This window comes from Orbicella faveolata, unplaced genomic scaffold (assembly GCF_042242905.1).
Source record: "Orbicella faveolata isolate gen_17 unplaced genomic scaffold, um_ofav_v1 contig_35, whole genome shotgun sequence".
In the NCBI taxonomy this organism is placed as follows: domain Eukaryota; kingdom Metazoa; phylum Cnidaria; class Anthozoa; order Scleractinia; family Merulinidae; genus Orbicella; species Orbicella faveolata.
Genome location: NW_028301564.1, coordinates 2,922,633 through 2,935,493, shown reverse-complemented (window position 1 = coordinate 2,935,493; position 12,861 = coordinate 2,922,633). Strand labels below are relative to the sequence as shown.

The 12,861-nt window shown below is 39.1% G+C and overlaps 1 protein-coding gene and 2 pseudogenes across 2 annotated transcripts in view; 1 reads left to right on the top strand and 2 right to left on the bottom strand.

Annotated features, from left to right (window-relative positions):
• LOC110068900 (C-Jun-amino-terminal kinase-interacting protein 4-like) overlaps positions 1-12,861 on the bottom strand; it is a 31,693-nt gene that overhangs the window by 9,971 nt on the left and 8,861 nt on the right. The window contains exons 12-13 of the mRNA XM_089272712.1: positions 12,317-12,499; positions 11,728-11,795 (exon numbers count right to left, since the gene is read on the bottom strand). Coding sequence (XP_089128838.1) covers positions 11,728-11,795; positions 12,317-12,499 — 251 coding nt within the window. The remainder of the gene's footprint in view (positions 1-11,727; positions 11,796-12,316; positions 12,500-12,861) is intronic.
• Positions 4,407-5,185, top strand: LOC149102644 (uncharacterized; annotated as a pseudogene).
• On the bottom strand, positions 9,345-11,200 carry LOC149102643 (uncharacterized; annotated as a pseudogene). The gene is made up of 2 exons (XR_016201797.1): positions 10,551-11,200; positions 9,345-10,051 (listed from the first exon to the last, which is right to left on the bottom strand). The product of XR_016201797.1 is annotated as an uncharacterized LOC149102643 (transcript).

Here is a 12,861-nt window from a genome sequence, read left to right as displayed (position 1 = left end):
TCCATGCAGTTCGACCAGAGTGAAAATTTCTTCACGGATGATATGCAAGGCAACCTACATGTACGATTGAGTAAATATACACTGCAATATTTTAGTGATGGATGAACAAATTAAGTCCAAGAGACTGTGTAGATCTCTTTTTTTGCGAGAAAGATATGCTGTCCAATTGTGTCAAAAAGCCGGACGCATGGTGGCTGGTGATGTAGAGTTCTTTTTTTGCTCCTAGAAATGAGATTTAAACAAATTGCCATCAAAACTTAAATTATGGAGAAGAGAATGCTTGATACTTGTCAACATAAGTATGTTCTGTAATCGTTGCAAAAATCTATTAGCAGAGACATATCTGCAATCCTTTTGAATATTACTGCATGGCTAGTGAGACTAGCACAAACAATTACCAAGATATATAGGAATAAAATACTGTGATTTTTGTTTCCAAGAAAGAAAATTATTGTTATTTCATTTGCATGCACTACAATATGTAGTACCCTTATTATTGTATTGCACCAAGCTGGGGGACTTCTTCCTACAGTTGACTAAGGGTGCACTTTTTTTCAGGCTGGAGGTATTATAAGACTTAACAGGACAGGGATTTCAAATGTTAATTGATTATTTATCCCAGAAATAAGATCTAGTGGGCCACATTAGGTTTGTGAAAGGGGTTTCAGGCTAGAAGCTACATGTTGTTATATCCTGTGCGACTTACACGAAGTCGTGGTTAGATGATATATATTTAGTGTGACTCACATGAAGTGTGGGATAATAAAAACCATGTGCTTTTGGAGTGTTACATTGGCGACGAGGAGAAAAACAAGAGAGAATTGTGACGGAACAAACAGCAGCAACAAGTGGAGCAGCACAAGCAATTCAAGTCGTCACAGAGACTAGAAACCTTCGAACACAGCCATTTATCATCCCCGACGAAGCGAACAGTGTCGGCAAAGCATGGGAAGAATGGCTGGAGGGAATTGAGCGAGAATTCCGATACTTCAGAATTACAAGGGCCGTCGATAAGAAGGATGCTATAATAATTTACGGCGGGATAGAGATAGCTCAATTAGAAAAGAGCCTACCGGATCCAGAGGTGGAAGATGTGTACCTGAAGTTGCGTACTAAGCTGAATGATCACTTCACTCCAAAGAAGAATAAGCATCATGCGAGGTATTTATTTTTGAAAATGAGGCCACACATGGGTGAAACCACAAGTGCATACGCGGCAAGGCTGCGAGAGAAAGCGAAGGAATGTGAGTTTGGAGCTACATTCGACGAGAGAATTTTGGAGCACATAATTCAAACCATTGATAACAAGAAGATGATTGAGAAAGCCATTAGCAAGACGTGGGATCTAACACGATTTCTGACCGAAGCAAGCCAGACGGAGGATATTGCGAGGCAAATGAAAGATATGGGAAGTGAGAATGTTTCCCGTGAGAATGTTTCTCGTGTGCATTCCGATTTGCAATACCCCAAACAACAAAGCAATGGATCCAATGAAACACAGCGGCCTGGGGAAAAGCACAAATGTCAATATTGTGGATTGTTTGGAGTCCATGAGAAAGGGAAAGATTGCCCTGCCTATGGTAAGAAATGCCATAAATGCCACAAATTGAACCATTTCTCCTCTGTATGCAAATCTGAGATTACTCGTAGCCACAAGTTCAGAAGACAGAAGCAAAGTAAAAGGTAAAGCAGTGGGAGAATTAAGAAGACAACTGAAGATGCAGAATCCACAAGCTCGGATGATGATTTTTTCGGCCAGGCAGTGCAACACTTAAAGCAGGCCAAGAAGATAAGAGTGACTGGCAAAAATGGTGATGATTATCAAACTGTTATGGTGAGATTAAATGACGTGGATGTCTTGATGGAAGCTGACAGTGGGGCGGATGTTAATATTATGGACAAACACCAGTGTAAGGCATTCAGCCACAGAACACATGACAAGCCAATCCTTGCAAACAGTAATGTCAAGTTACGTACTCTCCAGCACAAACTCGAGGTCAAAGGAGAATTTCAAACTGTGATTCGTAATGAGACGTGTGGGAAACCGACCAAATTTGTTGTAGTGTCAGGAAGGATCCAATCACCTCCACTGATTAGCAAGGAAACACTAATAACATTAGGAATGTTGAAGATTCAACCAGATGGCAGCTTCGCTGAGCCCAATGATCTGGCCATATCTGTGGAGAGACATAATGCTAACACTGTTAAACAGGCAGAAGGTGAACAGGATATGAAAGATTTAATCACCAAGTATAGCCACTTATTTCAAGGTATTGGCAAGATAGAGGACAAGAAGAATGGTGGCGAGATCCTAAGCCGATTTCATATGAAACCCGGAGCAGTGCCGGTAGCACAGAAACCTAGGCAGGTACCATACTATCTTCAAGAGCCGCTGAAAAAGTGGTTGGACTCAGGCATTCAAGAAGATATCTTAGAGAAAGTACCTGACAATGAACCAGTTACCTGGTGCTCCCCTTTGGTGGTGCAACCAAAACCGAGGTTTGCAGGTTTGCGATTGGACCAGCTGGAGCCACACATGATCAGAGCGAGTGTTGACTTACGAGTTCCGAACCAGTACATGGACAGGAGCCGGATCTCACAAGCACCAATAGTGGAAGATTTCATTCACAAGTTCCATGATTGCACTATCTGGACAAAATTGGATCTCCGACAGGGGTACCACCAGCTAGTACTACACCCAGAATCGAGATCAGTCGCTACCTTCAGCACCCCCTGGGGTAATTTTAGACCTAAAAGGCTTGTATTTGGTGCAAAGGCATCACAAGATCTATTTGATGAGGCAATGTACAGAATTTTTGGCGACATTCCCCAATGTCTTAACCAGAGGGATGACATCTTGATTGGAGCGAGCAATTGGAAGGAACACAATGAAACACTGGAGTCAGTATTTCAGAAAGCTGAAGATTATGGAATCACCTTCAACGAGCCTAAGTGTGAATTTGGCCAGAAACATATCACCTTCTATGGTTACCAATTTGGCCAGGGTGATTTAAGACCTACACTGGAGAAGGTACGGGCCATCCATGAGTACAAACCCCCTCAATCGAAGGCAGAGGTAAGAAGTTTCCTTGGTATGACTGGTTATCTATCCAAATTTATACCTCGGTATGCTTCGCTCACGAAACCACTGAGAGAGCTTACTCACAAGGAGGCTAAGTTTCACTGGGGAAGAGAGGAAGATGATGCATTGGAAGAATTGAAAGCCAACATCTCCAGCAAGGATACAATGGCATTCTTCAACCCCAAGCTACCAATCATGGTGAGAGTCGAAGCTAGTTACAATGAAGGTTTATCAGCTGGCCTTTTTCAGCAATCTGCCAGGGGCTGGCAACCAGTCCATTTCATAAGTCGTACTCTGACTGATGTGGAAAAGAGGTATAGCCAGACAGAGAAGGATGCTTTATGTGTTAAATGGGCCAAGGATCGATTTTCTATCTACCTTCTTGGTGCACCCAGGTTTACGATTATTACTGCACACAAACCACTCCTGCCATTGTTTAATAAGCCAACGGCAAAGCTTCCCCCCCGGATCGAGAAATGGGTGATGGACATGCAGGATGTGGACTTTGAAATGAAATACGAGCCTGGTAAAGATGAGGCTGACCCTCTAGATTTCTTGTCAAGGCACCCATTACCAGTTGTTGGAAACAATGACACTGAGAAGATTTTGAAGGCAAGCATTGAAACGGAGCATGCAGTGGTGCTAGACAGAGTTAGAGAAGAAACACATCGTGATAGAGCTTTGCAAAAACTGAGCCAAACTATCAGGAAAGGTAATTGGGAGACCAGCAAGAAGGATGCTGACCTGGCACCATTCTACCCGATTAAGGACGAAATTTACGAAGCACAAGGTCTGATATTCAGAATGGAAAGGATTGTTTTATCAATGGAGTTACAGCAGAAAGTCATCAGATCAGCCCACAAGCTGGGACATCTGGGAACCACCAAGACGAAACAGATGCTTAGGGCTAAGTATTGGTTCCCCGGCATGAATGCGATGATTGACCAAATGATAGGTCATTGTTTTGACTGTCAAGTTACTACCAAAGATCGCAGACAAGAACCTATCAAACCATCGGTGATCCCGAAGGAACCTTGGGAAGAGACTTCAATCGATTTTGGAGGACCTTACCCAGACGGTCATTACAACTTGGTAGCAATTGATCAAAGAACCCGATACCCGGAAGTAGAGGTGGTGTCCTCAACAGCAGTGAAGCCGACTAAAGAGAAGTTGAAGAAAATGTTTGCTCATCACGGTGTACCCAGATGAGTGCAGTCTGACAATGGTCCGCCATTTAATTTGAAAGAGTTTGCAACCTTTGCAAAAGAAGAGGGTTTTGATCATCATCGTGTGACACCAGAACACCCCCGAGCCAATGGCCAGGTGGAACGGTTTATGCAAGTGTTAAACAAGACGGAACAAATCGCCCATCTCCAGGGAAAAACTGGACTTGACAGGAATATGGCTGTCTGTGATATGTTGATGGCATATAGGGACACACCTCACCCTGCCACTGGGGTTACTCCATACCAAGCTATGTCGAATAGGCCTATTAGGACCAAACTTGATCACACAGTACCAAGAGAAAGAAGTGAGCAGGATGAGCTGATCGATGAGAAAGACCGAGTATATAAAGAGAAGATGAGACGCGATGGCGTGAATATCAAAGAACACAACTTCTGCGTGGGAGACTATGTCCTACTTAGACAAAAGAAGGTGAATAAATGGTCGACCGCCTATGAGCCTATCTTCTACACAGTTATCAGAATTAGTGGTTCGACGATCATGGCAAGGCGAGTTACAGATGGTCGTGAGATAACCCGAGATTCAAGCCAGTTTAAATTGGCTAATGCTATCATGCATGAGGAAGGTGCCAAAGGAGAAGATAGTGAGGATTGGAGAGAAACACTACTTATGAATTCTGGCAATCCAAGCACAGTCCAGTCCAGCAGTCCAGTCCAAGCCATCCCTGAACAAAGTGATTCTGCTGAAGAGACTGTTGCAAACGGATCATTAGGGCATGCCAACCAACAGTTGGAAGAGCTTCCTACAGTTCAGACAGAAGAAGGTTCTACTTCCAGCTCTCCTTCTCCCAGAGTACAGTCATCTAGGCCTAGACGAGAGCGACGTTGACCTGCTTATTTGACTGATTACGTCACATGACATGTTTATATTAATTTTGATCGGACACCAGAAGCATTAGAATATGCAATTGAGTTGAACTGCAGTATTAATTAGATAAACTTTGATATTTTGTTATGAGCATACTAACCTACTAACCCACTAGTTTTAAACATTAATTAGTCACATTAAGTCTCAAGACTTTGGTTCTGATTGATTCAAAGACTCTGGAACATTGAATTGGATTTTGCCATCCTGTGTTATTATTTTATTGTATGTGGACTGTGTAGACAACTGCAAAAAGGGGGAGATGTTATATCCCGTGTGACTTACACGAAGTCGTGGTTAGATTATATATATTTAGTGTGACTCACATGAAGTGTGGGATAACAAAAACCATGTGCTTTTGGAGTGTTACACATGTATATGAAAGGAAGGCCTTTCCTGTTGAGAACACTGTAAAATGGATAGGTCTTTGACCTTGGACCAGAGCCTCCTTGTATAAAACTTTGTTACTTCCCTTCCTCCTCTCCATGGACATAGTGCTATAGAAAAAAACCTTATAAATTGTAAATAAAAGCGTTCCCTTCACTTCAGGTTCATGATTGAAACAAAACTGTCTGAAATCATTCTAATAATATTGAAGGAAATACTTATTTTTTCTATAGATTTCCTGTTTACCCGCAAGCTACAATCAAATTGTTTATCTTTGACTTAGCTAAAAATAAACAGGATTTTGCCAATATCCATGTCTCACTTAAGTGAAATTAGGCAAAACACTCTTGGCAGTCTTAGCATTCTCAAGTTGATGTCCAAAATAAATTTCAAAATCATGTATTGTAATTTTTGCATAATAGTAATCATTGTTACACAGCTGTTTCATAATGTTAACTGATCAAGGACCACAACCAATTTACCTTGACCCAAAATGCACTGCTGACTCATATACATAATTATGTTGTCAATTTTGGACTGACTGGTAAATGTAGGTGAACTCTCATTCAATGATTTCATTTTGAAACAGACTGTTGTTATTCTTTGACACTACATCATGTACAAGTTAATGTGATAACAATGCTCCAGTTCCAATCAAAATTAATTATTATCCATTTTAAAATTTTTAAGCCGTCTGTGTTAACAACCTGTTATTTGATTTTTGTATTTCTTTTCTATTTCGAGTAGTCAGGGTTCAAGCCCTGGCTGGGAGCATTTTATTGTGTTCTTGAGCAAGACTCTTAACTCTCACAGTGTTTCTTTCCACTCAGATGTATAAATAAGTACTGGCAAATTTAATATTGCAGGGTAACCCTGCGATGGACTAGCATCCTATCCGGGGGTAGTAGAAATACTCCTAGTCACTTCATGCTACAGAAACCGGGATAAGTGCTGACCCGATGGCCCACTTGGCTCATATGCAGACTTTAATTTCACTTCGGAGTTGCTGTTTGCCTCTTTTTTAGAACGATTGCTCGTGCAAAACATTTTACATGAAAATGACTTGATTTTCAAGAGGATGAACATACAGGTGACATGAATTTTCATACAAATAGTTTTGCACAAAGACTTGTTTTGCCACAAAGACAAAAGTCAACTACTCATCCATGAGCTGGCTCAGTGAGCCTTTGATTGGTCACTAAAACACAGTGTAATAATTCAAAGGAGAATTGTCTCAATTTGTTGTCGGCCGAGAGGTGAGGTATATTTTTGAATAATTTTTCCCCTTTATCTTCTACCCAGAGTAATGTTGGGCCCAAGACTTGACGGTTGTAGGTGTAACCTCTGATTTTTCTTGGAACAGAAGGTAGTAGTCTTTGCATTTCATTTTAAAAAGAAAAACCGATTTTTCAGTGGAAAAGTAAAAAAAAGTCAGAATTATCCAGAACAAAATTCTTAGTTCTTAGCGTAGAAGCTGCCTTGGATTTGAGGTTCAGTAGAATAGATGCAAGGATTTGAAAAAAGTTTAAAAATTTGCTGACATGTTGTACCTTCGATTAAATTCTTCAAAAGTAAGAAAATTACCATTTTCATTTAAAATATCTTGAATGTAATAAATTCCATTTTCGGTCCACCTCTTCCAAAAAAGTGATTTGCCTTCAATGGTTATGTCTTGGTTATTCCAAAGAATAAGGTCACTTTCGTAGCTATCTTGGTTGACCTGGCGTAATTCCTTAAAGTAATCTAGCATTTCTAAGTAGAATAACAATACACTTTTGTCTAACTTCTTTGTATTGTAACTGCACTTGAGTAAGAAGTTGAGACCTCCATACTTTTCGAAAAAAAGCATTTGGAATAGCTTTCCAAGCATCAGTAGGAGGGTTTTTTTTTCTAACAGTCTTCCAATCCAGCTTAAACGGAGCGCTTTAACTGTTATGGCAAAATTTGGAAAATTAAGACCACCTTTTCTCATTTCTTGAAAAAGAACTTCTCTTTTAATTTTATCTTTTTTGTTTTTCCATAAAAAATTAAAAAGTTTCATTTGGACTCTTTTAATAACTTCTCGTGGAACAGTTAACATTGAGGCCATATAAACCAATTTTGAGATTCCTAACGTTTTAACGAGTAGGGTTCTTCCCATGAGAGTGAGGTCATGAGACAACCAAATGTTTAATTTGGTTTCCATCTTTTAAATTTTTAGAAAGAAATTCAGGTTATTGTTTTTATTGCTGTCATGTGAAATGTATGTTCCTAAGATTTTAATCGGATCAACAGAGACATTTATTTCAAGGGGTTTAGTTTTACTGTTTTTCAATGAGCCTATCCACAGAGCCTCTGTCTTTTTGCTGTTGAGCTTTAAACCTGAGATATCGCCAAACTTCCCCAATACTGACATACTTTCATGCAAGGACGAGGTGTCCTTGCATATTAATGTAGTGTCATCAGCGAATTGACTTAGCTTAACTTCACAAGAATAAGGTAGTTCAATACCCGTAATTTTAGGATTTCGACGTATTTTTTGTGCCAGAATTTCTACACATAGGATGAATAATAAGGGACTCAGTGGGCATCCTTGCCTTACACCTCTTGACACCTGGAAATAGTTAGTCATGTATCCTCCATTAATAACCCCACTCTCAACATCACTATAAAGTACCGAGATCCATTTCCGAATGTTTGGGCCAAAATTGAAAAATTTTAGCCCGTGTTGGATAAACGACCATTCCAACGCATCAAAGGCTTTTTCAAAGTCTATGAACAGCAATGGGAAGTTTACTTGATTCAGTGAATTCAATTAGGTCATTTAAAAGCCCCACATTTTGGCCAATATATTGTCCTTTTACGAAGCCTGTTTGATCTGAGTGAACCAAATTTGGCAGCTTCGGTTCTATTCTTTTTGCAATGGCACTAGCAAGTATTTTGTAGTCAACATTAAGCAATGTTATCGACTGCCAGTTACTTAAAACCATAAGATTATTTTCGTCCTTTGGTATAAGCGATATAATTCCTCGCCTCTGAGATATAGATAGCTTGCCTGTTTGAAAGCCTTCATTAAAAGAGTCAATGAGATTTCTCCATAAAAGTTCGAAGAAAGTTTCATAAAATTCTTTTGCAAAACTGTCGTCACCTGGAGTTTTGCCAGGTTGGAAGCCTTTTAAGGCATTTAACAATTCGTCTTTCGTCAGGTCATGTTCAAGTTCACTTACTTCGTCTTGGCAAAGTTTTGGAATTTGTAGGTTCAAGGTGAATAAAGCAAAGTGATCCTCGGTCGTTACTTTCTTCTTGCGAGATTCTAGAGGTCAGGAAATTTTTGTAATAATTTTCTATTTCCTTGTTTATCTTAGTCATATTACAGATAATTTCACCATCTGTTGTTTTAAGCTGGGTTATAATCTTTTTCTCATAATTCCGTTTTTCCAAATTGAAGTATTTCGTCGGTTTCTCGCCATTTTCGATCCACCTGGTTCTTGATCTCAACATTGCCTCTTTTCCCTTTATAGAATAGATTTCAGTTAGTTCCTTTTTAAAGGTTTTCGAACTCCATTAGAATATCATCATCTAAATTTTCATTATTACAAATTTCTTTATCTAGCTCTTCTAATTTGCATTGAATGATAGTTTCGTGGTTTCTCAAATTGAACTGGGGGCGATTGAGGTTTGTGTTTCTATTCTCTTTACTTGATTGATTAATTGTTTTGTAATTATAAAGAAATCTATCCTGGACTTCAGTTTTCTATTTTTAGTTTCATAGGTATATGTTTTTGAATTTGAGTGAAGTCTTCTGTAAACCTCAACCAAATTAAGCTCTTTCATCAGGCTCAATAGGCCGTTCCTATAACTTGTCTCTCTCCATGGAAGCCCACCAGCTAAGTGGCTAAGTGTAGTATTCCAATCTCCTACCATAATGACCTTAGAGATACACATTTTAGATACTAGAAGATGGGTGAGTTTTTGCAAGAAAGGAATTTGCAATTGGCAGACAGTCAGTGCATAGACATTTACTACAAACAATTTCTCTGTTGTTAATTTCAAATTAGCAAAAATATACTGCCCCTCTTCATCACTTTCTATGGTTTCTAAAGGATAACTGTTTGGTTTTACTAGTATACATACACCTCTGGAATGTTCTGAGCCGTGAGAGAATATAATCTGTCCACCCCATTCAGCACGCCAAATTTTTTCATCTTCCTTTTTAGAAAATGTTTCTTGAAGGCAAAAGATTGATGCTTTTTGTTTCTTTAGATAACAGAAAATGGCTCTTTGTTTTTCTTGTTTACGAAGACCACGGACATTCAGTGACAAAATCTTCAATTGTGACATGAATTTGCATACAACAATAAAGCATAAGTTATTCTAAAGGGAACAAAAGTAACACGGATTGCAAAACAACACTATACCAAGACAAAAAAAAAAAACAAAACAAAAGCACAGTAACACTTAAAACTTACTCTTCTGGGATTTACCTGCGTCCTTCTGAAAACTCAACACAAATAAACCAAGGTCAAGTAAAAATTATTGACAAAATACCGAAAACGTGGTCAGTCGTCGAAGCAAACTTAGCACGATGATCACGATTATGTAACATATTTCAAAGTCCGGGAGAAGAAAGAAGGCTACGGAGCTAAATGAACTAAATATTGGCTGAATCTTAATTATTGGTGAATCTAATTTAATTTGATAAGGTCTGCCTCACACTTAATTTGAATAACAGAGCAACTAGATGGGTCCGTTTTCACAAAAATTGTGCCATCCAAAGTCCTGATTCTCCAGTTTCGATGGTCTTTTTTATCTCTGACCTTTTCAAATAGTTCTGATCTTAAGGCAGTCAGATTTTCATTAATATAAACTCTGTCTGCTCCTTCGATGAATCTTCCGACATTAACTTTGCGTAGCTTTTTTCTGTTCCTGTATAACCTATTCATACTGTAAAAATTGGTAAATCGAACTATAATCAGCCTTGGCCGCATATTACCTTTCTTCATGCGGTGTGCTGTATCGATGTCTTCAGGTTCTAGGTTGATGTGTAGGCACTTAGCAAGGTCCAGCACAATTCCCTCTGTGTTTTCGCTTTCCTGCTCAGGTATCCCGTGTATTTCTAAGTTGAATTTCTTTGAATACTGCTCCAAGTTGTCATGCATGGTTATCGTGTCTTTCAATTTCTTCTCTAAATTATTTCCCTGCTTGATGCTGGTCTGGAGATTGTTTTCCAGGACATCAACCTTCCTCTCTAGCTCGCTGTTTTTCTCATTAATTGACTGCATCTTTTCTTTTAAATTCTGGTTTTCCTTCTTCATGTTGTCAACCTCTGCCTGAGTAAATTGCAAGCTCCTTTGAAGTTCTTCGCAGAGAATCTTTAATTCTTTATGTTCACTAACAAGCAGATTGGTGTTCGCTTCAATTCAAACCACAGCCTCCCATATTGCAGCTAGCACTGGGTCCTGAGAGTGGGATCTTGTTTCTACTCCATTCGCTGTGTTCTCGCTGGTCACAGTGACCACGTCATCTTCTAACATGTCCACCATTCGTGAGATGTTGTCATTTCGTTTTAGTTCTGGCATTCCCTGCGAGTTTTCACTGCTCAAGCTGCTCATTTCATCTCGTTTGCGTCTTCCTCCAGTTTTATTTTTCTTCCCAAGGCCTTTCCCCCCATTTTCTATCAATTTGAATGTCTACTTCGGGACCGCAGCAGAGCTCAGAAAATTGCGTCTGCCGCGATTGCCGCTCTTCCCAGTCTCCTAATTAAATACATAAGTAAAGATAAAAAGTGGTTTGTGAAGAGGCCAAGTTGAAGCGAATTTGCATAAGAGAGTGCCAGACTAATCACATGAATACTTTGAGTAATTAGCTTGGCACTCTCTTATGCAAATTCGCTTCAACTTAGCCTCCTCACAAACCGCTTTTAATAATTAATTATGTAACTTTGATAATGGCACAAGATGCACCAAAACATCGGTTTCTATCACTTATATTTCTTGTCTCATGTACTTCCAAATCGTTTCTTATAAATGTAAAATTAATGGGACAAACCATGAGGGTCATCCACAGCTGACATCAAATTTACTTTGTTGAATTAAAAGGTATTTTCTTCATCACTTCAAAGAAAATTTGTAATGTATCATTCATGACGAAACAGGTTCTGATTTCTTCACCTGAGTTGAGAAACGCTCTCACTTGTCTGTATCGTTCTCTTCTATCAACCACACGCTGTCTATCAAAGCTACATGGAGAAAACAATGGAAACATACCACAAATTAGTACATTTAATGGCTGAATGAGAAATGTTTTGGAAACTTCAGCAGTAGGCCAGTGTTTGCACAGCTTTTTGCATTCTTGCACCCTGTCAAGGGTGTTTCGTTAGGTTAACAGATACAAGAAGAAAACAGTTTCTGTATCTCTTAGAAAAAACAGAGAATATAAAATTACTTCTTTGTTATGATTATTAAAATATATATTCTTTTTGTTCGCACAATCATTATATCAACAGCTCACTCAAGTTCTGTACTTCTACAGTGCTATTATAGAAATACAGCTTTTGCTCAGCACAATGTTCAGGGTATTTTCTAAGGCTCAGTAGGCTTGGAGAAATTCTGCTTGCATCTTTTTCCATTCCACCTGACAACAGCACTCATTAAAACTGCCTATTATGCTTGGTAATAGTTGAATCCCAATAAGAATGATCCTTTCTTTTCTTTTTATGACGTCATATCGCCATTTTGATAAATAACAAAATTTCCTCACTTTTCACTGCCGAATCCTCCTCCACCAGTAGCCACAGCTATGGAACCTGTGGAGCCAGAGCTGATAGAGTTGCTGCGTCGAGAGGCAGGAGATGACTCTCCCTCCCCCTGGGGGGAATTGTACCTGATGCTCACCATGGGAGGTGCAGGCTTCTTAGGAGAGGGACCAAACAGGTTGCTGAAACTGATGGAATGGTGCTGCGTTACTTAAGGTATCAGAATACCCCTAAATTGACCATTTTTCCATAAAATTGTTTTTTGCTTTTTCAGACACATCTTATTGCAATCTTCCATTTAAAAAATGTCTAAGAAAAAAGATTGATTCTAAGCAAAGTTATAAAAGAAAAACATTTCTTTGCATTAATTACCTCTAATTGATAGCTGTCAGTGGGTTGTCAAGACAAGTAAACTTGCATTAAAAAGTTGCCTGACAGATTGCTGTGTAGTAAGATTGTCAAACGTTTGTGTTTGGTATTTGACGAGCTGTTCTGAGTGTTCTCTGTTTGTGGATTGTCGATTTAGGCTTAAATAACTTGTCGTTGAAGA